At 42.8% G+C, this 27,482-nt stretch overlaps 1 protein-coding gene across 1 annotated transcript in view; it reads left to right on the top strand.

Annotated features, from left to right (window-relative positions):
- The window catches only part of THBS4 (thrombospondin 4), a 78,729-nt gene extending 52,825 nt beyond the window's left edge, over positions 1-25,904 (top strand). Inside the window, exons 11-22 of the mRNA XM_066602831.1 lie at positions 2,133-2,237; positions 4,610-4,717; positions 9,498-9,657; positions 10,369-10,487; positions 11,379-11,431; positions 13,488-13,681; positions 16,758-16,936; positions 18,502-18,550; positions 18,861-19,057; positions 23,179-23,351; positions 23,466-23,605; positions 25,688-25,904. Coding sequence (XP_066458928.1) covers positions 2,133-2,237; positions 4,610-4,717; positions 9,498-9,657; positions 10,369-10,487; positions 11,379-11,431; positions 13,488-13,681; positions 16,758-16,936; positions 18,502-18,550; positions 18,861-19,057; positions 23,179-23,351; positions 23,466-23,605; positions 25,688-25,740 — 1,530 coding nt within the window. The 3' untranslated portion in view covers positions 25,741-25,904. The remainder of the gene's footprint in view (positions 1-2,132; positions 2,238-4,609; positions 4,718-9,497; positions 9,658-10,368; positions 10,488-11,378; positions 11,432-13,487; positions 13,682-16,757; positions 16,937-18,501; positions 18,551-18,860; positions 19,058-23,178; positions 23,352-23,465; positions 23,606-25,687) is intronic.
- Positions 25,905-27,482: the final 1,578 nt, after the last annotated feature.

The raw sequence follows: 27,482 nt of genomic DNA, 5'->3' as shown, positions 1-27,482 counted from the left end.
AGGTCTTAGATAAACAACGTGAAGATACACAGAATATGGTACTGTATTGCACAGTGCTCTATGTGAAAGATATAATCTATGTGAAATGAAAGGTATATAAACAATATATACCCTAAAATAATGCATGTAGGTGCTAACATGTATATACACAGAAATTGCAAACAAGCACAAAAAGAATTGCCAATCCAACAGCCATGACATCCAGTAATGCAGCCTGACATAGACTATGCTATTACCCAACCATTAAGGAAGAATCTGTGGATTTCTTTCAAGGTCCCATTATTGAAAACAATGGTCGATGCGTTCTGATAGAATGCCACATATAGAACATGCTGCTTTTGTGCATGGCCCCACACAAAACCCATGTGATAATCTCATTTGTTTGCATAAGCCCTTAGACAACATTCAAATTAATGGCAGTTTCTTCACAGACCTGCCGGTAGCACACGCCCAGATTTGAATTGCGGAATCCGCGATCGTCGCTCACGCGGATGATCTATGGTATTTCGCACACATTACAAAAATAGTACATTTGCATGTCCGCTCGTGAGCGGACAGCGATTGCGATTTCCATGAGCGGAAATAAAATTGCAGCATGTTCTGTTTTGTACGGATTCTGCACGGACGACTTCCATTGCCGTTAGGCCGCAGGTACCCACGTTACCACCCAACGACATTGCGGGAAATACAAATATTTCAAAAAACTCTCTACTGTGCATGACGGATGGCAACCGTCCAAAGTCATCCGCTGTAAAGATAATTCAGGTGCACGGGGTCGCCGGCCGCAGTCAGGGAGACAGGCTGGCCTTAAATTGTAAATATGACAACATACCCCGCAGTGCAAATGCAGTACACATTGATGAGACTACAATGTAAAGTCAGCACTCTCATATCTAGGAACTCTAGAAAATATACACTAGGGCATATTTATGTTGTGCCAGGGTTATGGTATAACTCTCGTCTTTTTTGGCACAAATTAATTGATTTGTGCCAAAAATAATGGATACTACAGCCTTCATTGCACTTTTTAAAAAGTCGCAAAATTTATCCCAATCACACTCCAGTAGCTGAGTGACGTACAAAGTGACTCCACATCTCTAGATATATTTAAGGAACCGACAAATTTAGCAACATTGTGAACATTTAATAAGCTTGTTGCATTGAAAACTTCAAGAGGGGGAAAAAGTGTCATCCGAAATTTCCCTGGTGATAAATTCCCCCCTCCCTTCTCCCATGCTAGTCCTTAGTTTGATTCTGTCTAAGCATCATCTGCCACCTAGTGGTGAGAACTGTAATTGTACATGAGAGATATCTTCCAAAACACAATAAAACAACCATTACTACTAACCAAAAAAGAAATTTAGTGTGTACAGTATTAGGAAATCATTTTTTCCCCCAATGATTCCAATGGGGTTTCCAAAAAAAAAGGGAAGCAAACAAAAAGGCTTCCATTTTCTTCCATTCCATGATTTTACGGGTATTTTGGACGGAAAAATAACACTGCAGACTGCGTTATTTTTACGTTGGAAATAAATGGAAATCTGATGGAATAGAAGCAAACACAAGTCTTTTTGTTTGCTTTTTTTTTGCTTGTTTTTTTTTAAACCCCATTGGAATTTGATTTCAGTTTCCCTCCTCCAAAAATGGAACAGAGAGATGGAAACCCTGAACTGACAGTAACGCAGTGGGAAAGCAGCCTAATTAGAAGAACATAGCTTCCAAAATTCTGATCACACGATAGTAATTAAAATAAATGTAATGTTTCCTTGGTATAGACAGTAACGATCCTAGAGCATCCAATGCAACAAAATGACATGAAAAATGTAGGAAATTTTAAAAACACATTACAAATTGATAGAATATAAAGGATATTAAAGTGACAGCAGAGAACAAGAGAGGAGCAGTCCGTTCCTGCAGACAGGGCTGGATCCAAAGACAAAATATACAGAATTGACTATACAGGTAAACCAAGGAGAATATCCAGCATGTGCCTCCCCTCCAGGTGACCACATGGCAGGACCTGGGACTGATATAGCTTCCACAATGGAGATGGAATATACTGTATTATAACCTATTACACTGCTATTTGTGTGGTTGTATGTTAGGTAATCGTCTCCTTTTCCCTCTTGCAGTGCGCTGTCGGCTGGGCTGGTGATGGATACATCTGTGCTAAAGACACTGATATAGATGGATATCCTGATCAAGGTCTTCGCTGCAATGAGCCAAATTGCAAGAAGGTTAACAATTTGTATTATTTCTAATCTATTGCAAAAAACATACAAAAGAAGAGAATGTGAGACGGCAGCCCGAGGGAGCTTTTAGATGGAACAATATCGTTTTAACCCTTTCCAATCCAATTTGTATTCTGGTTTTCCTAGGGGGCTTACTCTTTTTCTGCCGTTATACAACGGCGCTATCTGCTGGCTAAAGCCGGTACTACATGAGGTGACACGTTGGATAGGCTCCGACAGCAGAGAGGCTGGCAATATACAGTAAGAGAACCCGACAGACATCTTCCAAATCGGAGCTGTACATGTATAATGTCTTTAGACATCAGACAGTGGATTGGAAAGGGTTGAAAATTGTTCAAATGAGTGAAAGTGAACGATAACATTCTGTCTAAACATGAGTGATGAACGAACTTTTTGTTCGTCGTTGATTTTTCGCAGGCATAAAAATCATTGTTGGCTCGTTAACTTATCATTCTGTTTAAACAGTGCTCATTCAGTCCTTCCCATTCACTTATGCGGCGAATGTGAAATCTGAATGATGCTCCTTTGAGTGAGCCAATGATGTATCTGACTGTATAAACAGACTGAATGGTAGCGAACAAGCTAGCGGTGACGTCATGTGCTTGTTTAGCCATTCAAACAATTATCAGCTCTTCTGAAAGAACCCTAAGGCCTCATGTCCACGGGGAAAATCAGGCCCGCTACGGATTCTTCATGGAGAATCCGTAGCGGGTCCCTCCTGCCCCGCGGACATGAAGGCTGAAAATAAGAATAAATCAGAATAAACTTACCTCCTGCCCGCTCCGGATCCTTCCTTCGCTGCGGCGTCATCTTCTCTGCGTCGCGGCCGGATCTTCTTTTATTTTGCCCGGCGGATGCGCAGGATGACGTCGGTGACGTGCCCCACGCATGCGCCGGCCTGAAGAAAAAAGATCCGTCCGCAACGGAGAGAAGATGACGCCGCGGCGAAGAGAAGAACTGGAGCGGGTGAGTATATTCCGATTTTTGTCTCCCGCGGATCCGGACGGCTTCCATAGGCTTCAATAGAAGCCCGCGGGAGCAGTCCCCGCGGGAGACCCGCACGAAAATGGAGCATGGTCCAGATTTTTTCATGCTCCATTTTTTTAAAATCACTTTTATTGACCATCCGCGGGTATTTATCTACCCGTGGGTGGTCAATGCACCCCTATGGGATGCGGATCCGCGGGCAGGAGAAGAGTTAAAATCCGCTGCGGATTTTAATTCTTCTTTTGCCCGTGGACATGAGGCTTAAGGCCGGTCTCACATGTGTGGATTACAATTGCATGATCCGCGCAGAGGATCCGCGAATAAACACAGGCATTGAAGAGCATGTAAAATCCTATTTTTCCTCACTCTCGCGAATACGGATTGTGTATTCCGCAAGCGGAGGAAAAATTGTAGCATGCTCTATTTTGCTGTAGGCTCCCTGTGGACGGCCTCCATTATAGTTCATGGAGACCATCCCACCCACAGCCCTTACACAATTAATATTTTAAAAGAAACCTCTACTATACATGACTGATGGCAAACCGTCACAGTCATCTGCAATACAATGAAGATAAGGTACGCAGGGTCGCCTGCCGGGCTCACAACCACAATCTGGACTGTCCACGGACGGCCGCTTTGATGCATGGCCGGAAAAGATAGGTCTTACCCTATCCTTTGGTCGCAATCAGCTCGCAGCTCCCATAGAAGCCTATGGAAGCTGTCGGCAAGGGGAGGGACTTTAGGCTTTTATGGGAGCTTCTATTGCTGCAGTCAGCTGGTGAAGGGAGGGGGAAAGAGTTTAGCATCACTAAACTCTCTCCACCTGGCAGACGAAATTCCAGGTTCCAGCATATATATATGCCACAAACTGCAGTATAAATGGGTGAGAAAACACGAGATTTCGCCACAACGTGGTGGTGGCTTTCTCTCGTTCATGCAATTTACGTGCGTGATGTGGGTGGCTGAAGATCGCAATGCCAGTGTGAATAAAGCCTTAGGCTGCCTGTCCAGGGGCGAGATGCCATAGTGGGATCCACGGCGATAAATCACCTGCAGAGCTTGCATGACATGCTTTCCACAGGATAACTATGGAAAGCGCAGCCCGTCGTCCACAAGCAGAGAATCATAGCGATTCTCTGCTCATGTGATTAAAATCGCGGCATGCCGGGATTCTCCACGTTGAACCTATTAATTAGATAGGCTCATCACGGAGACCTGTCAGTGCTTCCCCCTCCTCCCCCAGCGGTATTCTGTCACGGCTGTGGACAGGCAGCCATAAGCTGATGAACTCCACAATGAACTGTTGTTTGTTTGTCTTCTGTTATTGCTTTGTATCTCATATATGACTGTTAAGTGCTTTTCTCACTCAGGACAATTGCATGTATGTTCCCAACTCCGGCCAGGAAGACTCTGACAAGGATGGAATAGGAAACGCCTGTGACGATGATGCAGATGGAGATGGTATTCCCAACGAGCAGGTAATTTGTACTATTAAAACTTATTGAATGCTATGGCCTTGTTAACATGCTAGAAATTGACACAAATTTGGTGCATCATCTGTGAAGTTCAAATAAGGGAGATGGAATAAATCCTCCACAGTGCCACCTATTGAAAGGCAGCATTCCTTCAATAGGTGGCACTGTGGAGGATTTATTCCATCTCCCTTATTTGCATATTACCCAGAGGAGCGTGCTTGGCCATTTGAGTCTCCTCACTTAGTTTATAGTATATAGTTGCTCTCCCTAAGGAGAAAAGAGTGTTTCTGACATCTGTAAAGTTGACATGCGAATTCTATTTAAATCTGCATCTCATTCATTCAAAAGCAATCTACCCCATAACTTATTTAATGTAGATTTCAAATCAGCATTGACACAAATTCTGCACAGAATCCACATTGGGTTATCTGCACACGGATTATTCCCATGGAGTGAGGCTAATCCACGGCAGCTGGCAATGCAAATTGATGGCAAAAATCTAAGGCTCAGCCTCAGTGAATCATATGGCTCCGAAGTGAATTTTACCCAAATGCACATGCCCTTAGAGCAGGGGAGTAACTATAGAGGATGCAGGGGATGCGGTTGCATCGGGGCCCAGGAGCCTTAGGGGGCCCATTAGGCCTCTCTTCTCCATATAGGGAGCCCAGTACTATGAATAAAGCATTATAGTTGGGGGCCCTGATACAGGTTTTGCATTGGGGCCCAGAAGCTTCAAGTTACGGCTGTGCCTTAGAATATGTTCATGCATCATGGATTTGAGATGTATCAAGTCTGTATCAATAGACTATGTCAATAACATAAAGGAATTGCCCAAACCTGTATAAAAACAATGCACTCACCGTGATAGCAGAGTGCCATTGTGGTGTTCCAGTGCCATACCATCTGGGAAGTGACATCACTGTGCCCTCTGGCTTGCTGACGTCCCATAAACTGCTCACGTGGGCTTCTGATTTGGTGCCCTGACTGGTTTATGGGACGTCATCAGTGACGTCCTGTCAGGGTCTTCTTTTGGCTGCAGTAACCATGTGAGTGAACAAACACAGGACTACTGCAGCTGAAGTAAACCGAAGACTGGAGTAGCAGCAGGGGAACACCGCCACAGCGGGGAGGTCAGTATTGTTTTTCTTCCTTTTATATATATTATATCCCCCAACTGCCACCAATGCTGAGTGCATTTGTAAGAGGAACCCTGAGAGAAATATGAGGACAACACAGATTTCTCTCATGGATGTGCACTTTGAGGATTTGACCCATTGACTGGGGCTATTCCATATGTGGCTAATCCATCAACAATTTAGTGCGAATTTATGAGAATAAGTAGTATGCTACTTATTGTCACAATTTTTTTCTCCATGCTGCATTTAAAAAGCCGCGTGGATCGTTTTCTTGAGTAGTTAAATGAAATTGTATAAACCCCATTTGCATGCATTAGAGGTGGAATGTTAGCTGATTTCATGAGGATTTCTATGCAGAATCTGGACTGAAATGCTGAACATAGGGCCTTATACAATGGGAATAATTTAGTAAGCAAAATACACAGAAATATGAAATACACCGCATGTGCCACATTTATTACGTTTTTGACAATATTTACACTTTCCTTAAAGAGTACCTGGACTTTATTTTAACGTACAGAGTAGGTAATTTTAAGCATTCTAACCATAGGTTTTATTAGCGTATTCTGTACATTTTTCTTACAAGACTCCTATTCTGCTATGCATCTAGGTGAAGACAGGGCTGAGAAATCCGTCTTCACCTAGTTGTACATTAGAGGGCGCACCAGCCATCTGTATCTCTCTAGGGCAGCTGCAGACAGAGCTGTTTCCATATTACAGTTAATTAATAGATGTCTATTATATATAATTTATTTTTAATAGCACTGTGTCCCATCACCCTCAATTGTTTTAATGCTCTCCCTGCTTATATGCTGCCGTCTTCCAATGGCATGTTGTGTCAAGAAGAGCCCTTCAATTCTGCAGACGGCTTCTCTTCTCACAGTGCTCACTCCCCGCCAGACCCAAATCACCGGCAGGGGCTTATTGCATCAGGTGTACACTACTATATGTCACAACCTGATACACTGAGCTCCTGATGCAATCAGGTCCAGCAGGGATCGAGCTCTGTGAGGGAAGAAGCGATCTGCAGAATAGACAGAATAGAAGGGCTTCTCTCTTTCACAGTGTGCCGCCGGGGATGACACCTTATTAGCGGGGAGAGCACTTAAACACCGGGGGGTAGTGGGACACAGCGGACACTGGGTTATTAAAAATAAATTGCATAATAAACACATATTAATAAAATGTGATAGCGGAAGAGTTGTGTCTGCAGCTTTCCCATAGAGAAGAGATGCAAGCACAGCTGGATGGAGCGCCCTCTACTGCTGTACAGCTAGGTGAAGACGGATTTCACATTCCTCAACAAAAAGATAAAAGGACCCCCTAGAGACAGGGCTCTAAAAGGTCATACCAAACTTGCCTGTAAGGCAACCAATGCCCAAAGATATATCTACCACATATGCATAAAACATACATCTTTATTGCCAAGACCGTAGAATGAACGAACAGGTGTACATATAGAAGATTTAGAAGCCCAGGAATGCTGGGAGTTCAAGTGTCCAACAAGTTCCATATAGGATGGTTAGATTCTGTAGAGTTTTTATACATATGGTCAGTGTGATACTAGTACCCCAAACTAAGAAATACAAGAGTGTGGCTCTAGTCTGCAGCACTAGAGTCACCAAACTAGTATGTACTACAACTCTCAGCAATCCCTGCAGTTAAAAGATCAGCCCCCAGACAAGTCTGTTTAATTAACTAGTGACCATCTACTGAGCATATAGCCCCTTTCGCCTGAGGATGCCACGTTTGTGAAGGGCTGTATTGATCTTTGAACTGCAGGGATTGCTGAGAGTTGTAGTACATACTAGTTTGGTAACTCTTATGCTGCCAACTAGAGCCAAACTCTTTTACTTCTAGTTTGGGGTACTACTATCATACTAGGAACCCAAACCATTCTGTATGAAACTTGTTGGACACTTGAACTCCCAGCATCCCTGGGCTAAAGATGTATATTTTTTGCTAGGGTTCCTCAGCCCCGTCTTCACTAGCTGCAGAGCAGAAGAGGGTTTTTGTAAGAAAAATGTACAGAATAGGCTAATAAAACCTACTGCAAAAATGCTTAGAGTCGGCTATTCTGAACATTAAAAAAAGTGCAGATATTATTTTCAAAACTATTAAAGTGTCTTGAAAAAGGGTTCTGGGTAAAAAGAGTTGTAAAACCATTTTTTGCCACAACATACTGGTGTAAAGTATGTCAGCCAAGAGATGGCGTAAGAAGAAAAGTGTCTAACATGTTTAGCAAGGTGCGTGAAATTTATCATACAGCCACTGTAATCAATTTGGTGCAGTTTCTGTCTGTCTAGTTTTATTTGTCTACATTTAGGACAATGATAATAAATCTACCCCCCTGTGTCTAAGTAACACTGCAGCAACAGGAGAGCACTATCTGTTTAATACATGTTTGGTTGATGGATAGATCATACTCAGTGGTGCAATTACCAAAGATATAGGAGATAAATGTTCGCTCTTCAGAACCCCTAGGATAGATCACACGTCTCTCAATCAATGCACTTTTCTGTTTTGCGAATTCTTTTAAATTCTATTCTTTATTTGCTCCTTGTTCTCTACCCACTATAATACTATTGCTGGGACAATTCATAAGAAATAGGGCCAACTCTATGAAATGTTGCCAATTTAATGAGAGACTATGTAACACATACAGTAAACCCAAAAAGTTTGGAAGCCCTCCATGTTTCAAAGAGCGAATCACTAGTAATAAACATTTCTGAAAGGTATTCCACCAAAAATGGAATCGTATCCTGCCTGATGTAAGGCTGATATAAAGGCCAAGAGTAGATACTCTGAGGTATCCGGAATTTGAAGCCATTTCCCCTTAATACATTTGTCACTCACAGCTGTCCGCAGGCTGGTGTATGGAACACCAGTCTAAGTAAATAAGCCCCACTTTTCCTTGGCACTTTTCAAAATTAAAAAAGTTGCAAATTTTGTGCAAAAATAGTGTTTGCCGAAATTGCTGACTTTTTTAGGTTGGTACACTGATTAATAAATGTGCACCCATGTATTTTCCCGCCATCATGAATCTCTGTGGGATTAAAGGAGTTTACAAATTTTACCATCTATCCCTAGGAGAGGTGATAAAATTTAATCAGTGGGAGTCTCACAATTGAGACCCCGATGGATCCCAATAACAGAGATGATGTGTCCCCCCATCATCTTCACTGTGGGCTCACTGTACCACCCACAGTGAGGAGGTTGAATGGAGCAATGGTTGAGCATGCATAGTGCCACTCCATTTCAGTGGGACTGCAGGAGATAACCAAGTACAAGCGCTTAGTTGCTTCCTTCAGCCCCATTGAAAGGGAAGGCTCAGTGGCTGCACATGGTTGCTCAATGCTCCATTCAATCTGATGTTACTGCGGGTGGGAGAAGCATCCCCATGATTACAAGGAGAGGAGGACACAGGATCCCCATTCTTGGCATCAGTGGGGGTCTCAGCATGAGATCCAATGGGCAGATGATAAAAGTTAATTCTAGTACAACCCCTTTAGGCAGGTTCTATAGGCTGTCATTGACACCAGTTGTCTCCTTGATGTATATCATTAGTGTTACATCCACCCTGGCTATGTTGGTAAGACTCCTGTAGTTATCAGATGTTACTTTCCTAATCTATTGTCTATTTTCAGGATAACTGTGTGTTGGTGTCCAATGTTAACCAGAAAAATAGTGATCAAGATATATTTGGAGACGCTTGTGATAATTGCCGATTTAAACTAAACAATGACCAGAGGGACACAGACAATGACGGGGAAGGTGATGCCTGCGATGATGATATGGATGGAGATGGTAAGGAGAAGATGACACTTCTATAACTGGGACTTGTAGGCACAATAACTTTAGTACAAAAAGAAAATTAACTTAGGGTATGCTCACACATAGTGGAAAATGGTGCAGCTTTTCTGCAGCGGAAAATCCACAACAAAATCGCATTATTTCCACCATTGCTGCAGACAAATGTGGATTTTGGTGTGTATCCGTAGCAGACTTCGTCTCTTCTAATGAAAGGGTTCTGCTACAACAGCTGGTTGTCTCCCACCTCCCATTATGCCCCAAGTCTGCCGGGCTGCATTGCATTCTATCGCAAGCCAGCAAGAAGCTGTATCTGACACTATGGTGTCTTGGAGGCCGCAAGTTGAAGCCCACAGCACCATATTGAAGGCTGTGTTGCCACTGGTGGGGTCAGGCTGTAGGTGGAGAAATTGCTCCAATCTGCTGCAGTCAATGTCCTTTCAGCGTCCCATGGGGAAGACAGGCGAGCGATTCAGAGGCTGCTTGAAAATCCACAAGGCATAATCGAGGGTTTCAGGAGCTGAAATCCTTCTGAACATAAAGTGTAAAATCGGTTGTGGATCCACACCAAAAACCCGGCCAACGGTGAGGATTTTGACATGGTTCTTGACGCAGAAATGATGCGGATTTTAGTGCAGTTTTTACGTAGTGGAAAATCCACGCCGTTTTCCACTATACCCTTATAGACACAAAGCATTTTTCTAAAAGGTATCAAGAACTTCCTGGACAACTGTCCGCGCATCCCTAACATAGACCAGAAGGACATGGATGGAGATGGTGTCGGGGACGTCTGTGACAGCTGCCCTGATATTGTTAACCCAAATCAGGTTAGTGGTAATGAAGCACATGGACAGAGGACCAGCACAGAGATTCATTATAACAGCAGTGGGCCAAGGTCTGTTGATGCACAATGCCCAGGCATGTCTTAAGTACTTTTGTGCCCCAGTACCTAATCTACAGTGGTAAAGTGCCCATTCAGATCCCCAGTGTTTTGACTAATGTCTCAGTATTCATTCTCTGATGTCCAGGTTAGCAGGTTAGTAAATCACTGCTTGGCGCGCAATGATTTAATCCCTCAGTCTCTGGCAGTCAGTAATTTAATACCTCAGTGTCTGATGCCCGGGGATTTAGTGGCACCAATCCTGGTACAGTATTAGTGGTTGAAAATAACAGTTCTTAACATCCAATAGGATTTAGTGCCCCCATTGCTCATAGATGCCTTCCCTCTCCCTGTTGTCTCATCCCTACACCACAAAGTGAACTACTCTATCAGGTCTCCATCATGTATATTAGCAGTCATATAGCAATGGAAACCTGTGATAAAAGAGCTAGTGGAAGTCTGAAAATGGCCATATTCTGTTTTTTTTATTGTTGCTGATAAAGTGCCAACATATTCCATAGTACTCTTCAAGGATTATCACCAGTCACATCACTCTCCAATGGGGCTCACTAATCTAATTTCCCCTTCTCATCCACTAATTAACCTACAGTATCAGGATGTTTTTGGAGTCTGATAGGAAATGTATGGAAACCTCAGGAAAACATACAAACTCCTTATAAATGTTTCCCTTGGTGGGAATCAATCACAGGAGCCCAGTCCTATAAAGCAACAGTCCTAACCACTAAGCCATCGTACTGCCCATGTAATCATTATCTAGCCTACATAATTGTCACAATGCCACTGTATGATCTTGACTCGTCTCCTCTTGCCTCGATAGTCAGACATTGATAATGACCTGGTGGGAGATTCCTGTGACACTAACCAAGACAGGTATAGTACATTTATCTTCAGTGTCTTAATGTTTGTCTCATAATACATGCAGAAAATCCTTATGTGCTTGATGTGAATCAGGCTATATCAAAAGCATTGGGTATAGCGATGAGTGAACCCAAACAGTTGGACCCTGTTCCAGGTCGAACTTTGCCAAAAGTTTGGTTCAGTGAAAACCCAAACCTCAGGTGGTTTAGCCCAGCCAGACCTGTTAAAATGTGTATTATTGTTTTACCTTCTTCACCTAATTTTTCTTTCCTCTCCTTTTTCCTTCGATTTAAAAATAAGGAAAAAGAAGAATGAAAAAGAAAATAGAAGGAAAATAAAGGAAAACAAGAGGGAAAAAAAAAGAAAAATACTTTTCCCTTCTTGCTCCCCCCCCCTTTTTCTTCTTCTTTTTCCTTCTCATCCTTTATCATCATCTTTTCCCTTCTTGTCCTTCTTTATCCTTCTTCTTCCCATTTCTCTTTCCTTCTTAATCTTTTCCCTTCTTTCTTCTCCTTCAATAAATTTTGCCCTAAAACAGTTCAAAAGTACTTAGTTACATTCCTCGGTGACCTAAGAGTGTTATACAGGATTGTTAAGTCAATGCTGCATACCAGTTTTAGGGGTATTGGTGAAGTTCTAGTTGGGTTCAAATTAATTTGGACCGAACCAACCTTTTTGCAAAATTCGACAAACCAGCCAAACCCAACTTTCCAAACATTCACTCACCACTAATCGGGCATATGTGGCTCTCCAATGATTGTCAAGTATTGAAGTACAGGGTGTTCAGAGAAATATCTATCCAGGGGCAAAAGGGATCTTTCCAGCATTGCATGCAGGTATGTGTATTGAACTACTTGTTCCAGTGCTAAAATAACCAAAGGGAAACAATTTAAGATGAATTAGCATAACAAACCAAAAGTTTCTGACTGTATGGGATAAAGACAAATGTAGGACTGGAAACATAAAAGTGAGCTTTATTATCTTACAGAAAATGTTCAAAATGGCCGCCATCAGCAGCTATACACAGATGTACATGGATGACCATGGCAGTATGACTGGCACGTAGTATTTTTGGGTTACAGTTTCACAGGCCGCTCATATTCGTCTCTCCAGTTCATTAACATCACGAGGTGCTGCTGGGTATCCGTTGCAGATGGCTGCTTTAAGGTGACCCCACAGGAAGTAAGCCAAGGTATCAAGTGTCAGGGATGTGGTGGCCAAGGAACAGGGTGTGTGTAATGCAGCAGGTTCCAAACCAAGCTGCAAGCCATTCATGCGCATCTTTCCGAGAATTAGGGGGAGCACCATTGTGCCGGTGCCATGCCAAACCCGTTGACATTGCGTCAATGACAAGTCATTGAGCCAGTAATCCACCATGCAGCTGTCACTGGGTGCTTTAGGTGACTGATTATTTAATTTCACTGATTGTATTAATTCATTCTTGGCATTTATAATTGCCACCAATGAATAAATGCATCGTTATGCCAATTCTTCTTAAATTGATTTCCTTCAGTTATTTTAGTGCTGGAATCGGCAGCTCCGCACACATACCCTCATGCAATGCTGGAAAGATCTGTTTTGTCGTTGGTAGGTATTTCTGTGAACACCTTGTATATGAGCATATGTCAGATGACCTAAATCTCCAACATACGGTAATTATATGTTTCAACAAAAAGTGGCTTTATTATTCCTAAAATGTAACTGGCCACTAGATGGCATCTAGGCACTAGCTGCAAAAAAATAACTTTCTTTTTGTGATGGTTCACTAAATGTTGTATATAACTGTTATAAAAGGGGGATTTCTAGCAAGTTCTCATCTACAGAAGGGTTTGTCCTGATGGGACAACCCCTTTAAAGAGAAGTTTACTCTTCTAATTTCACTCCAAACTTTTCTTGATTCTTATATTTTCTTCTGGGGAACACTTACTGTTGAGGTGTATTGTCAATGATCTGTTACAGTAGAACCAGCATAAAGCACATTAAAAGGACATTGACACATTTCCGTATATGACTGGCCGACTATCTGCACATGCTATACCATGTATGAATCTTCATCTCTTCTACACAGTGATGGAGATGGTCACCAGGACAGCACAGACAATTGCCCTATGGTCATTAACAGCTCACAGCTGGACACAGACAAGGATGGCTTGGGAGATGAGTGTGATGATGACGATGATAATGACGGAATACCCGATATTATCCCTCCAGGACCTGACAACTGCCGACTAGTCCCCAACCCAGGGCAAGAAGATGACAACAGTATGACAGCATTATGATTTCATTCATTATACTGTAACTGTAGACAATAGTAGAGCATTAGTAATCTTCTGAGCCTATGCTATTACAAATATCAGTAATGGAAGTAGGGAAGAATTTATTAAAACCACCCATTTCAAACAATGATCTTAACCCCTTAAGGACCGTCCCCTTATTTTCAGTTTTGTTTTTTCCTCTGCACTTTCAAAAAAATCATAACTCTTTTATTTATCAATCGACGTAGCTGTCGTAAGGCTTGTTTATTGCAGGAAGAGCTGTATTTTTCAATGGTACTATATAATGTACCATAAAATGTACTGAAAAATGTTTTGTAATTTTTAAGTGGAGTGAAATGGAGAAAAAAGCCGCAATTGCATTGTCTTTGGGCGGGTCTTGTTGCTTCGGTATACTGTAGGAGTGCAGTATACATGATGGCCTGCAGAGGGCTACAGACAGGCATTCTGGAACACCTGTGGGTGTGCAGAAACTAGATAAAAAGATCAGTTCTTACCACACTCAGGGGGAAGTTGGCTAAAAGCCAGAGTGAGAAGTGGTGTGGAGACACTGCATCAGGAACTAGGAGCCTGAGGTCTGGCACAGATCAGTTGGGAAGTTGATGACTCAGCAGAGCTGAAAGGGCTGTAAGCCTGAGGTCAAGTGGGGACTAGTGGAGGCCTCAAGTCTGACAGGGAGGACGCCTAGACTCTTACCCTGGTGAGGTCCAGTGTGGACCAATGGAGGCCTCGAGTCAGACAGGGAGGACAACCCTAGACTCTTACCCTGGTGATGTCCAGTGTGGACCAGTGGAGGCCTCGAGTAGAGTAGGAATGACAGCCCTCTACTCACACCCTGGTGGGGTGCGGATAAGGAACTGTTGGGTATGCTGAACATATGTTTGCTATGACATGGAATAAAACTGTCAGGCACCAGATTTAAAAGAAATACACATCTCTGGAGCCTGTATGCCTGTGGTGTCCATTCCTGTTGAAAGGCAAAGATAGCGATCCGATAGACAAGTAACCTTGGCTTGCCACAGTATATGCTCGGGCAAACATGACATGGCAACTTTTTTCTATGGATCAGTATGTTTATCACTATACCAAATATTCATGTACATACGCATATATATTTTTTTTATTTTTGCTGTACTACTTTAAAAAAACAAAACCTCTATAATATCTACATTTTCTGGATAGGGAATAACTTGCTGATTGGTGGGGGTCTCACAGTTAAGCCCCTAGCTGATCTCAAGAATGGGACTCCCATGTCCCATTCTCCTGTCATTGAGTGGGTTGCTTCTATTTCAGCAGTGACGTCACTCTAAATGGAGTTCTGTCTCAGCTTGTGTAGTCAGAACTTCATTCATTTCAATGGTAGTGATGGAAATACCCAAGTCAAACAAGATGATCAGAGGACTAGCGTTCCAATCATGATGAACCCCTAGAGTAGGTGACTACGCAGTGATACGTGAGTGTATGGAGAGATAAAGGAGGACTCACTTGGTGTGGAGCACCCGTCCCATGACAGGCTTCCACACCGTCAGTCCGAGGCAGCTTGTCAGATGTACCCAAAAAACAGAATCCCTAATCCTGCGGGAGAGCGTCTGGGGGGAGCCCGCAGGTAGAGATGACTTTGGTCGAGAACACAGAAAAAACAAAGTGGAAATGGATCCCGCGCTCTTTAGCAATTTGCATAATGCAAGATAGTCGAACTGCTGATGAGGATAACTTACTTTGTAGAGAAGCCCTATGGATATGCAGGACTCCTCTAAATCCCCATTGCCAGCAGCTGTCAATATCATAATTGTGCTTGAAAAAGGAGCCATATTAGCTCCAAAACGCGTTGCACTTCAGCGGCCCTGTCTTCACCTTTGTCTGTGTCTTCATATGTCTACTTAACAGTAAACCAGTTGTTACTGAAACTTCCCAGGATTTCTTCTGGATCTCTGAGGACGTACTAGGATTACAATAGGGGATCCTTTTAAAGCGGGCTTGTCCAGTAACCGGACAACCCTGTTAATATTGCATTTGTATTCTGATTTTTTTGCAAATATGTCAAGTATGTTAAGTCCTTAGGCTCTAAAACCTTCCGAAGCACCTGCTTTACTGTGTGGCAAGTTTGGTGTGGATTGGTCCAGTTGTATGGCCGTGCATAAAGAACCAGCAACATTAATTCATTTTTTATATATACATTATTATCAGAGGCGTAAATTGAAGCTCCTGGACCCCAATGTAAAACCTGTAACAGGGCCCCCAACTATAATGCTTTATTCATAGTACTGGGCTCCCTATATGGAGAAGAGAGGTCTTATGGGCTCCCTAAGACTCCTGGACCCGGGTGTGACCGCATCCCCTATAGTTACACCAGTGTTAATAATCTGCAAGTGTTCAATTCCGCTGCAGCGCCACCATGGGATGTATCAAGCATTACACTGAGGTTAATGGTGCCACTGAAGTTAATCCTTTCCAATCCAATTTATATCCTGGTTTTCCTAGGGGGCTTACTCTCTTTCTGCCGTTATACAACGGCGCTATCTGCTGGCTAAAGCCAGTACTGCATGAGGTGACACATTGGATAGGTCCCAACAGCAGAGAGGCTGGCAATATACAGTAAGAGAACGCCGATGGATGTCTTCCAACATCGGAGCTGTACAGCCTTAAATTATAATGTCTTTAGATGTCAGACAGTGGATTGGAAAGAGTTAAAGGTTTATTCATGCAATGTTTAATGTGTCAGGTCCTTCAGCACCAAAGACGATCTTTGTACCTACTCTAAACTTTGGTGGACAGGTGAGAATCTTGTATAAGGGACCCTCCTTTAATAACCCAGAATTCCCTAATATAGTATATGAAAATAGTTTTTCTAAATCAGACAGTCCCTTTAAGAAGACTCTTTTCTTTAGATGATGCAGGTTCATTGTGCAACCATGTATTCAGTTAAAAAAACAGGACTCTTTAGCTCAGTTACCCCACACCTAGTATAGATCTACTGCAGTTTGCAATGACCTAGGGTGGCAGAAGCTCTCATAATTCTAAAGTTCTCAAATTATAATGTTTGACATGTCTTCTCCTGTGCCTAGGTGATGGAGTTGGAGATATCTGTGAGTCTGACTTTGACCAGGACACAATCATTGACCGCATTGATGTTTGCCCAGAAAATGCTGAGATCACCATGACTGACTTTAGAGCCTATCAAACTGTTGTTCTTGACCCCGAGGGTGATGCCCAAATTGATCCTAACTGGATTGTTCTGAACCAGGTGAGAAACGTAACTTATGAGTAGGGCCTAAGGAGAAGGTGGGGGTGCATAATTTAAGGCTATGCATTAGGCATGACAAAGTTTTACACAGAGGGTTCCATTAAGGCTGCATGGCAACTTTGGCCATGACACAAGTCACATGACCAAAGGTCACAATATAGCCCTTAAAGGGGTTGTCCCGCGCCGAAATGGGTTTGTTTTTTTTTCAATAGCCCCCCCGTTCGGCGCGAGACAAACCCGATGCAGGGGTTAAAAAAGAAAACCGGATAGTGCTTACCCGAATCCCCGCGCTCCGGTGACTTCTTACTTACCTGGTGAAGATGGCCGCCGGGATCTTCACCCTCGGTGGACCGCAAGTCTTCTGTGCGGTCCATTGCCGATTCCAGCCTCCTGATTGGCTGGAATCGGCACGTGACGGGGCGGAGCTACGAGGAGCCGCTCTCCGGCACGAGCGGCCCCATTCAGAAAAGAAGAAGACCGGACTGCGCAAGCGCGTCTAATCCGGCGATTAGACGCTGAATATTAGACGGCACCATGGAGACGAGGACGCTAGCAACGGAACAGGTAAGTGAATAACTTCTGTATGGCTCATAATTAATGCACAATGTACATTACAAAGTGCATTAATATGGCCATACAGAAGTGTATACCCCAACTTGCTTTCGCGGGACAACCCCTTTAAACTAATGATTAAGAGCAATGCAAACTAATGGAAGTCAACCAGGCCACACTGTGACGCACACGTTGCTGTGCCCTGAAAGTCCCAAGAAATCCAAAACTTGAATTGTAGCAACTTGCAAATTACAACTGCATTGGCTTCTATTAGTTTGTGATGCTATATGATTATAGTGTGAACTTTGTCCTCATGGCCTTTGTCGCAGCCAAAGTAGCTGTGTAGTCATAATCTAAGGTGATTCTCAACTTTTAGCATCTTACAGGTTATAACAAGCATAGCTCTCTGCTTATTTATCTGTGACCTGGTGCGTCTTCAGCACAAGCTGTTACATTATAGCACATAGGCTTTAAGTACAACAATTGTGTTTTGCAATAGGATAGTCTCATCACTTTTGTAACTATTGCATTAAAGTTGGTTTTCCAGACAATTTTTATTGATTACCTATTCCCAGGATAGGTCATCAATAGTAGATCGGCTGGGGTTCGCTGCCCTGGACTCTGACCGATCAGCTGCTTGGGCGCCTGCTATCACCTGCAAAACACACAGAGGACAGAGCAGAAGCAAATCGCTCCAACCCATGTAGTGGCTGGCGCTTGTAATTGTAGGCACATCTCCCAGTAAAATCAATGACAGCTGCTCCTGCAATTATGAGTGCCGGCCACTACACCGAAAGGGAGTTAGAGTGATCTGCTACCACTCCTTACCCTGTGTGTTTTGCCAGTCACAGTGGGTGTCCAAACATCTGATTGGTCAAGAGGGGGTCCAGAGTGGCAGACCCCAGCCGATCAACTTTTGAGGTCCGATCCTGAGGATTGGTCATCAATAAAAATAGCCTTGAAAAACCCTTTAAGAATTATTGATCTTCTTAACCATGTACTTTCATTTACAGGGAATGGAGATAGTACAAACGATGAACAGTGATCCAGGACTTGCCGTAGGTACGTCCTCACCAGTGCTGTCTTCTTTCAGTCATAGCTAGAAACTCGTGTGGAAAATTGCATGTCAGATAACGGTTTCATGTGCATGGTAGTATTATGGCTGCATTTTGTATAGAACCCCACTAGGTCACCCATAGAGGTGTATGTGGCCTTACTCGACTGCCATATGCCACCAGTTTCATACCAAGCATTGCTTATAGGTAAAATTCCGCACATCACCACCACCACTACTGGATTAATTGACTTTGACTCAACTTCCATTTTAACATCAGTATGGGCTTCATTCATATTATTATTTTGTTTTCTCCAGGCTATACAGCTTTTAATGGTGTTGATTTTGAAGGCACCTTCCATGTGAATACAGTTACAGATGATGACTATGCTGGTTTCATATTTGGCTATCAGGACAGTTCTAGTTTCTATGTGGTTATGTGGAAGCAGACGGAACAGACATACTGGCAGGCCACTCCTTTCCGAGCCGTTGCAGAACCCGGCATTCAGCTCAAGGTAACCCTATTGAAGACTCTATCTATATGTCATTACTTTTATATTAAATTTAAAGCACTGATATACACTCTTTGTCAAAAAAAATTCAGCTCCTAGAATGAGTTGTCATTAGAGATGAGCGAGTATACTCGGAAAGGCAAACTACTTGAGTGAGTAGTGCCTTGTGCGAGTACCTGCCCGCTCGTCTCTAAAGATTCGGGTGCCGGCGGGGGAGAGCGAGGAGGAACAGGGGGGGGAGATCTCTGTCTCACTCTCCCCCCCCCCCCCTACTCCTCCCTACTCACTCCCGCAACTCACCGCTCTTCCCCACCGGCACCCGAATATTTAGAGACGAGCAGGCAGGTACTCGCATAAGGCACTACTCGCTCGAGTAGTTTGCCTTAGCAAGTACGCTCGCTCATCTCTAGTTGTCATTTTGCTGTAAAACTTGGCATGCAGTTACATCTCAGGCGGATATACAAATGTCTAGAGTTGTGGTGTGATTAGATGAACAGTCTTGCCATCTGAGGGCCTAAAAGTGGTTCAACCCTTGGCCTATATAAAGGCTCTCAGATGCTACTTGGGTGTAGTGACCTCTTTATCTGCTTATGTAGAGTTTATTGATCCCTGGACATGTCTCTACGGCACAATCAAAGAGATTACACCCAGTTAACAGAGTTTGAGAGGGGGCGAATTATTGGAATGTGAGAAGCTGGTAGGTCGTATTGACGAATTGCCTGCCACCTGGGTCATTCTGACCAGACTTAAGAGGTGTTGGGATTGGTGGATGATTAAGGACACGCACACAAGACAACAGGGCTCATGACACCCTCAACAGATCGTCAGTAGAGAGGGTCGTCTGACAAGCACCAGCAGCTACAACTGTTTTGTTCACCACCATCCAGAGACAGCTGGCACCATCATTACCCGGCCCGTTTGTCTGTTGGAATCATTTCCAGATGGTTGACTGAAGGATATTTAGTCTCACGGCACCCATTACGTATACTGCCTTTGGAACCCAACCACAGTTGCCTCCATTTGTAGTGGTGTCGTGAACAATGAAACTGGACTGGTACAGAACGGAACTGTTTTGTCTCCAGTTACAAATTCTGACTGCGTTTATGCACAGACAACGGCCATGTTCGTGTCTGGAGACCTAGGGGTGAGCGCATCAATCCTGCCTTTGCTGTGAAGTGGCACACTGCCCCCTGCTGGTGTGATGGTCTGGGAGCCATCGCATACAACAGTTGGTCACCCCTAATAGTGGTACAGGGGACAATGACAGCTCAGTGATATGTTCAGGACATCCTGCAGCCACATGTGTTCCTCTCATGGCTTCCAAGAGGCATTTTCCAGCAGGATAATGCTCAGCTGTACGCACATGGGGGTCACAGGAATGCCTCCACAACATTGTCACACCTCCATGGCCTGCCAGCTTTATAGCTAATAGAAAATGTATTGAACCATCTGGGATGCCAACTTTGACAGTCTATGAGTTTTCATGATCTAGAGGTTCAGTTACAGCAAAAGTGGAGTGAAATACCGCAGTTTACCATATAGAACTTGTATGCCTTCATTCCTGCCCATATTACATCTTGCATCCAAGCTAGAGGCGGTACAACAGGGTACTGGAGCCTTCATGCCCATCAGTATCACATCTTGTATCCAAGCTAGAGGTGGTAAAACAGGGTACTAGAGCCTCCATGCCTACCCGTATCACATCTTGCTTCCAAGCTAGAGGTGGTATGACAGGGTACTAGAGCTTCCATGCCAGTCTGTATCGCATCTTGTATCCAAGCTAGAGGGGGCTAAACAGGGTGCTAGAGCCTCGATGCCCACCCGTATCACATCTCATATCCAAGCCAGAGGCAGTACAACAGGGTACTAGAGGCTTCATGCCTGCCCGTATCACATCTTACATCCAAGCTAGAGCCTGCCCAACAGGCTACTAGAGCCTCCATGCCCACCTGTATCACCTCTTGCATCAAAGCTAGAGGCAGCCCAACTGGTTACTGCAGCCTCCATGCCCATCCCTATCACTGCTTGTAGCCAGGCTAAAGCCTCCATGCCGCCCATATCACATGTTGCATCCAAGCTAGAGGCGGAACAGGGTACTAGAGCCTCCGTGCCAGTCCGTATCACATCTTACATCAAAGCTTGAGGTGGTATAACAGGGTATTAGAGCCTTCATGGCTGCCTGTATGACATCTTGTATCCAAGCTAGAGGCAGTACAACAGGGTACTAGAGCCTCCATGCTCACCCATATAACATCTTGTATCCAAGCTAGAGGTGGTACAACACGGTACTAGAGCCTCCATGCCCGCCTGTATCACATCTTACATGCAAGCTAGGGGCAGTACAACAGGGTACTAGAGCCTCCATGCCTACCCGTATCACATTTTGTATCCAAGCTGGAGGCAGTACAACAGGGTACTAGAGCCTCCATGCTCACCCATATAACATCTTGTATCCAAGCTAGAGGTGGTACAACAGGGTGCTAGTCTCTCCCTTCAAGGGGTCGGTTTTCCACAATCAATTATCCTTTTGCTTTGATATTGTAATCACTTACTTATATCCATGTTACAATCACACAAAGAATGTTTCATGCCATTCTGACAACTCCTTCTAGGGGAGGGATTGTTTTTTTTTTACAATAATTGTATGACTATGAGCTAAACACAAGTTTAAGTTTTGTATTGTCTTCTACACAGCACATTTCCTAAAGTACACCGCACGGACATCTTTTTCTGATTAGACTACTTAAATATTTCTTGGCTCCATCTAGGCTATTATTCCAGTTGCACTGGGAGATGTGCGAGGTCAGCTCTTGGTAAACTTCCATATAACACATTCAGCGGATGGTAGGTGTGTACAGTAAGAGCTTCATTCCAGAGGCACGAGCCTCACATGGAAAATTTCCCTGGGTAACAGAAGGGTGAAGTCATATTTGTCTTCCAGCACATAGTTCATTACAGAAAGATGGCATCAACCCCAGCAATCTGCGGACATTATCCAATCTCATAAACATGTGGTAGTGATAATATACAGTACAGATTACAATTTACAAGTCTTAGTATTCAAATGGTTACAATAAGCAGACATTACACTCTCCAGCCCACCAGTTATCAAGATCTATGGATACCTACATATGCTAGATTGCAGTTTTATAGCATAAATACATGGAGTTTTGCCTGAACATCATATTCTTCAAGTTTATGAAGCCCTGTGCACCTTCTAACATGTTCAAATGTGTTGGAAAAAGTTTCCTCCATTGGACTAATCCTTTTAAATAGAAAAGTTCTTGAAAACAATGCCAACTTCAAACTGACTGTATTTACTCCCCACCTTGCACCACGTTCATCAATAGCTTATGTGCCCAGTCGATAAATATGGCAAATGATGCAATGGAGGAGGATACTGGGGAAATGCTAGGATGGTGCCCCACTATTAAAGGCGTTGTCTAGTTCCAAATTCCATTACCAAATAACTCATTAGGGAATTCAGAGTTAATACAAGTCCCTTATTGCAAATTCCCATCATATATCAGTAATGGAGATTAGCTACAAGACGTGTGCCACTCTATTAGACCAAGATGCCCATGCATTACATTGGCAGTACACTCATTTTGGTTGGCACACTGTAATGCTTTATTTCACCACTGTTGGTGCTGTAGAGGTTTTGGTGAAGATTACAGCTGCTGGACAGTGGAATATCCTACAATCAACTTATTGTATTGGGGCTTATCTAACAAAAAGATTAGCCAAAGCAGAGCACCCCTTTAATAAATCTCCCCCATTGGGCATCATTAAAAAACTATCTAACAAGCAAACTGGCCTGATTACCTATAGCAACCAATCATAGCTCAGCATTTACTTTGATAAATAAGGTTTAAACTTACATAAAATGAAAAAGAAATAACTAAGACCGGGCTTGTGATACCTTTTCGGGTATTTCCTTGTTTCCCCCGATCTGATGGAGTATTGAGTAAACTTACATTACAGTACAACTGTATTCTTCTAAACATGTAGAAATGATGGATAATTTTGATTTCACGATCTTGTGTCCAAGTTTAGATTGTGGCTCGGATGACATCTTCTTCCTGACTCATATGTAACTAGTTCTGCAATCTATGTCCTTTTAGGCAGTCAAATCAAAGACAGGGCCTGGGGAACATCTTCGAAACTCACTGTGGCATACGGGAGACACAACTGACCAAGTGAGGCTCTTATGGAAAGACCCCAGAAATGTAGGCTGGAAAGACAAGGTGTCTTACCGGTGGTTCCTACAGCACAGACCTCAGGTTGGATATATTAGGTCAGTATATACAGTAAGATGAATTTCTTTGTATAAAGTGCATACTGCGTAGATGGAGCACGGTTTATTATGTTGATCTGTATATGATGATATGAATTTATGATACTTTTCCAGGGCAAGGTTCTATGAAGGTAGCGAGCTGGTAGCAGATTCGGGAGTTACTGTGGATACCACTATGCGTGGTGGAAGACTTGGGGTATTCTGCTTCTCACAGGAAAACATTATCTGGTCCAACCTGAAGTATCGTTGTAATGGTAAATTTTCTACATACCATAATAATCTATATGTGAAAATTTGTTTGTTCCTGATAGGCTTCTACATGCTCAATGGATCTTAACCAAAGTTGGTACACATACTGTTCATGATCCAACTTAAATAAGCAGGAGTGGGGAGTCTGTTTCAAAGATTTATTGCTCATATCAAGCAATCACAGCACAGCTTTCATTTTAGTAGAGTAGCTTAAGTAAAGATGATTGGTGCCTATGTGCACAGTTTCAATAAATGAGGCCTATTGAATAATCTATGGTAAAATAAGATGCTTTGTGATTCAGTGTGGTGACCAAGTTAGATGTGTGGTGGATCTAGAATGCTTCTGGAAAAGCGGAAAGCCATCCGACAAGTCCAGCTGGAAGCAAAGAAAGTAAAATTACTGCGAACGAGTGAGAGAATGGAAATATGTGACCAGCGACTTAGGAATGAACGGTAAAGAGCCTGGACATCAAGGGCTTTAGAGATCCCAAAACAGCATGAGGCACCAATTCAAAAAGAGAGGGAAAGAGTCAGTGCGAGAAGGGCTGCAGAGACCTCAGAACAGCATGGGGGCCGTAGTCAAAAAGACAGGGTAAAGAGACAATTCATCAAGGATGTCCGAATCCACAGAACATGAGGCCTGACATCAAATATTGAAAAGAACCACTACATCAAGGGCCGAGGGAACTCTGAAACACCATGAAGAACAAATTTAAAAAGAGAAGAATAGAGCCAAGACATTAATCGCTGCAGAGACCCTGGAACATGATCAGGCCCAAATTCAAAAAGAAAGGGAAAGAGCCGAGACATCAATGGCTGCAGAGACCCTGGAACAAGATCAGAGCTGAATTCAAAGAGAAAAACAGAGCTAGTGCTTCAAGGGCAGCAAAGCATTCCAATTTCTTGCTGGAAGGTATTCAGTACAGTCCTCACAAGGACTACGATCAACATCCGAATGTTTTTATTGGAAGAAATATGTAGCTGGGCATTTCCTGGGTATATAAGCTAGTAAAAAATATCTATAAATTGGATCCTGAAAAAGGAACAAAAATTCTACAGTAGGATGGTACTATGTATTTACTTGCCTATATAATATGACTTATAGCTGAACCAGGACAAGGGTAAAGAACAATAGGGGGCGGTCTAGGATGCCGCTGAATTAATGAATTAGAAAAAGAAAGGCAAAAGATTCTTTGATGCTACATTTTTCTGTACAACCAATTGGACATGGTGTTGAAGATGCTGATAATGCTGTAGGTACAATGGCACGATGCGCCCTTCTATTCAATACATTGGGAAGTGTCCTGCCACAACGGAATAGACTATCACTCTGTGACGGGTGCCCACTGCAACCTTGTAAAAAACAGCAGCTGATTAAAGACTGCAAACCTCAGGTTGTAATGGAAAGTGGCTAATTGAAGAAATCCAGTGGATCGACCATGTGTGGAAGAATGTGCATTTGGCCTGGCATTGAGAACTTCAAATGTATGGCGAAAATGGAATTTGAGTAAGATGGGAGGTATGATAATATAAGAATGTTAGAGATTTGTGGCAAAGAGGGCAATTAAATGAGTTGCTGTCAATATAACAGCTATTATGCTAAAGATGGGGGACGGGATTGTGGGGGCACGTTCTGAAACCCATGACAGGCACCATGAGGACTGGTCCTGCTATTGACCCATAGTCATCAATGACTAGTATGAAAAAGAGTCGTCTTTGGCATAACAGCAAACAAAGATCATCATTATTCACTAACTGTGTGAGTTACTGTCACTGACACAAATGATCCAGAACTCTCGTAAACAGGAAAGGATGGTTTTGATGTTTTTCCAAATCTGTGAGATCTCACTAGTGGTCAAACTGGAGGTCTGAAACTTTCTGTACAAGACTGTAGTCCCATTATAGGGCTTCAGAGAATGTGTACATGAATGTGGATTATTACCACAAGACAAACCTCTTGTTAATTCTGCATATCTAATGGTACTAAATATTTAACTTTTCAGAATATAATTGCTATTATTTCGACTTGCCAGTAGAAGAACAGCATTCAGGCTGTGAGATAATGTGTTTTTCCCTTTCATTTCCAGACACAATCCCTGAGGACTTTCAAGCTTTTCAAGCTCAGCAGTTTGCAAGTTAAGGGAACTTAGAGCCACAGAAGAAGTTTATATTTTGTTGTGCTGTAATCACATTTTTATTTGTTGATAACGAAACAATCTCTGATGTAACAAAGTTCTTTTTATACCTACTGTACATGAATGTATGTGAAATAAAACAGATACAATAAAGAAAGGTTTAAAATTAGGTTAAACCGTTTTAAGTCATTCAAGATGACCTAGAGGCACAATTTAGGAAGAGTTGCTGCTTCAGAGTAAGGAATTTGCTACGATACCTGACGGCAGAGTAGGACAAGAGATACTGCGGTCTAGAGCAGGTTCTTTCAGTACTTCTGTTCTAGAATTATAAAATAGTCCGGGGCCACATGATGGAGGTTGAGAGTTGGTGGAAAAGGGGTCTTCTGAAAAGTACTGCTCACTGCCCACTTAAAAGGCAACCAACCAAGCTGGCCTTGACAAAGTGAGGATCATACTTTATAGTATTATTAAAAAAAAAAAAGAGAGAAAGATTATTATTATTAGAGATAAGCGAGCACGCTCGGTTAAGGCAGATACTTGAGCGAGCATCGCTCTTCTTGAGTATCTGCATACTCGTCCAACAAATGCGGCGGGGGGGGGGGATAGCAGGATGGGAGAGATCTCTCTCACTCTCCCTGCCGCTCCTCCCCCCCCCCCCCCGCCGCCACCCCCCTGCATTTGCTTGGACGAGTATGCAGATACTCAAGAAGAGCGATGCTCGCTTGAGTATCTATCTTAACCAAGCGTGCTCGCTCATCTCTAATTATTATCTGTCTAAATCTTAACAGAAGGTATTTGTTCTCTATTCCTGTTATTTTACCCAGTGGGGACTTTCATGTTCTATGGATGAACTGTTATCCTCACTTTTTCCTCCTGAGATACCGCAACAAAAAATCGTTAAATGTGGGCCAGTATTCTTAGCACGAGTTCATCAGTGTTGTGCTAAATTTTGGAATAAAGTACAACTTTTAAAAAATGTTGCATTGAAAATTGCACCAAATTTGCATAATTGGCAGAGCTTTTTTAAATGCATTTGAAAAGTAAAAATAAGAGTGGGCATAGTCACGCAGGAGCTGTATTTTAGGCCATATTGTTTCAATGATGGTGACTAGAGAAAATGCTGGCTTGAAGCACACCTTCAGTGTTTTAAAGAATCAGGTCAAGTGTAAAAGTTGACTTTTTTTTTAGATCCAGCTAGTATAATGTGCTTCAAAGCTTCACTTTGGTTCCTTAGATTTGCTGAATGGTACACTATACGGTAGGAACAATAGTGAATACATACAAACAATAGGAAGTTGTACAAAAACTGACAAAAAGGAAACAAAAATACACACAATGATGTTAATGTTAAAACATGGATCATGTAAAAATCCATTGGCTATAAAGAGCAAATAAAAAATATAAGCAAGAAAATAACGGTCAGGGTAAAAGCAAAATACATAAGTGCATTTTTCTAAAAGGTTAAAAATGTAATCTTTTTGTAATTATTTGGTTGTTTTAACTCTTAATGAGGTCAGAAAAGGCTTTTAAAATACTTGTTGTTGACTTCAAGGATAGGGGAGCACAATATTAAGTGTCATATAAGACAAGTGGCACTTGTACCATCACCATCTGTTTACAGCTCATGTACCACCAAAGGAGCACATAACCACTATAGATCTTTGTCTTTTTTTCCTAACCATACCACGTTGGGTCTAAAAATACTCCCAGTGCATATGCTGAATGGCTTCACAGAACTTGTTACGGT

This window comes from Eleutherodactylus coqui, chromosome 5 (assembly GCF_035609145.1).
Source record: "Eleutherodactylus coqui strain aEleCoq1 chromosome 5, aEleCoq1.hap1, whole genome shotgun sequence".
Lineage (NCBI taxonomy): Eukaryota > Metazoa > Chordata > Amphibia > Anura > Eleutherodactylidae > Eleutherodactylus > Eleutherodactylus coqui.
Note: the sequence above shows the minus strand (reverse complement) of the source record. Positions and strands in the feature narration are given on the sequence as shown.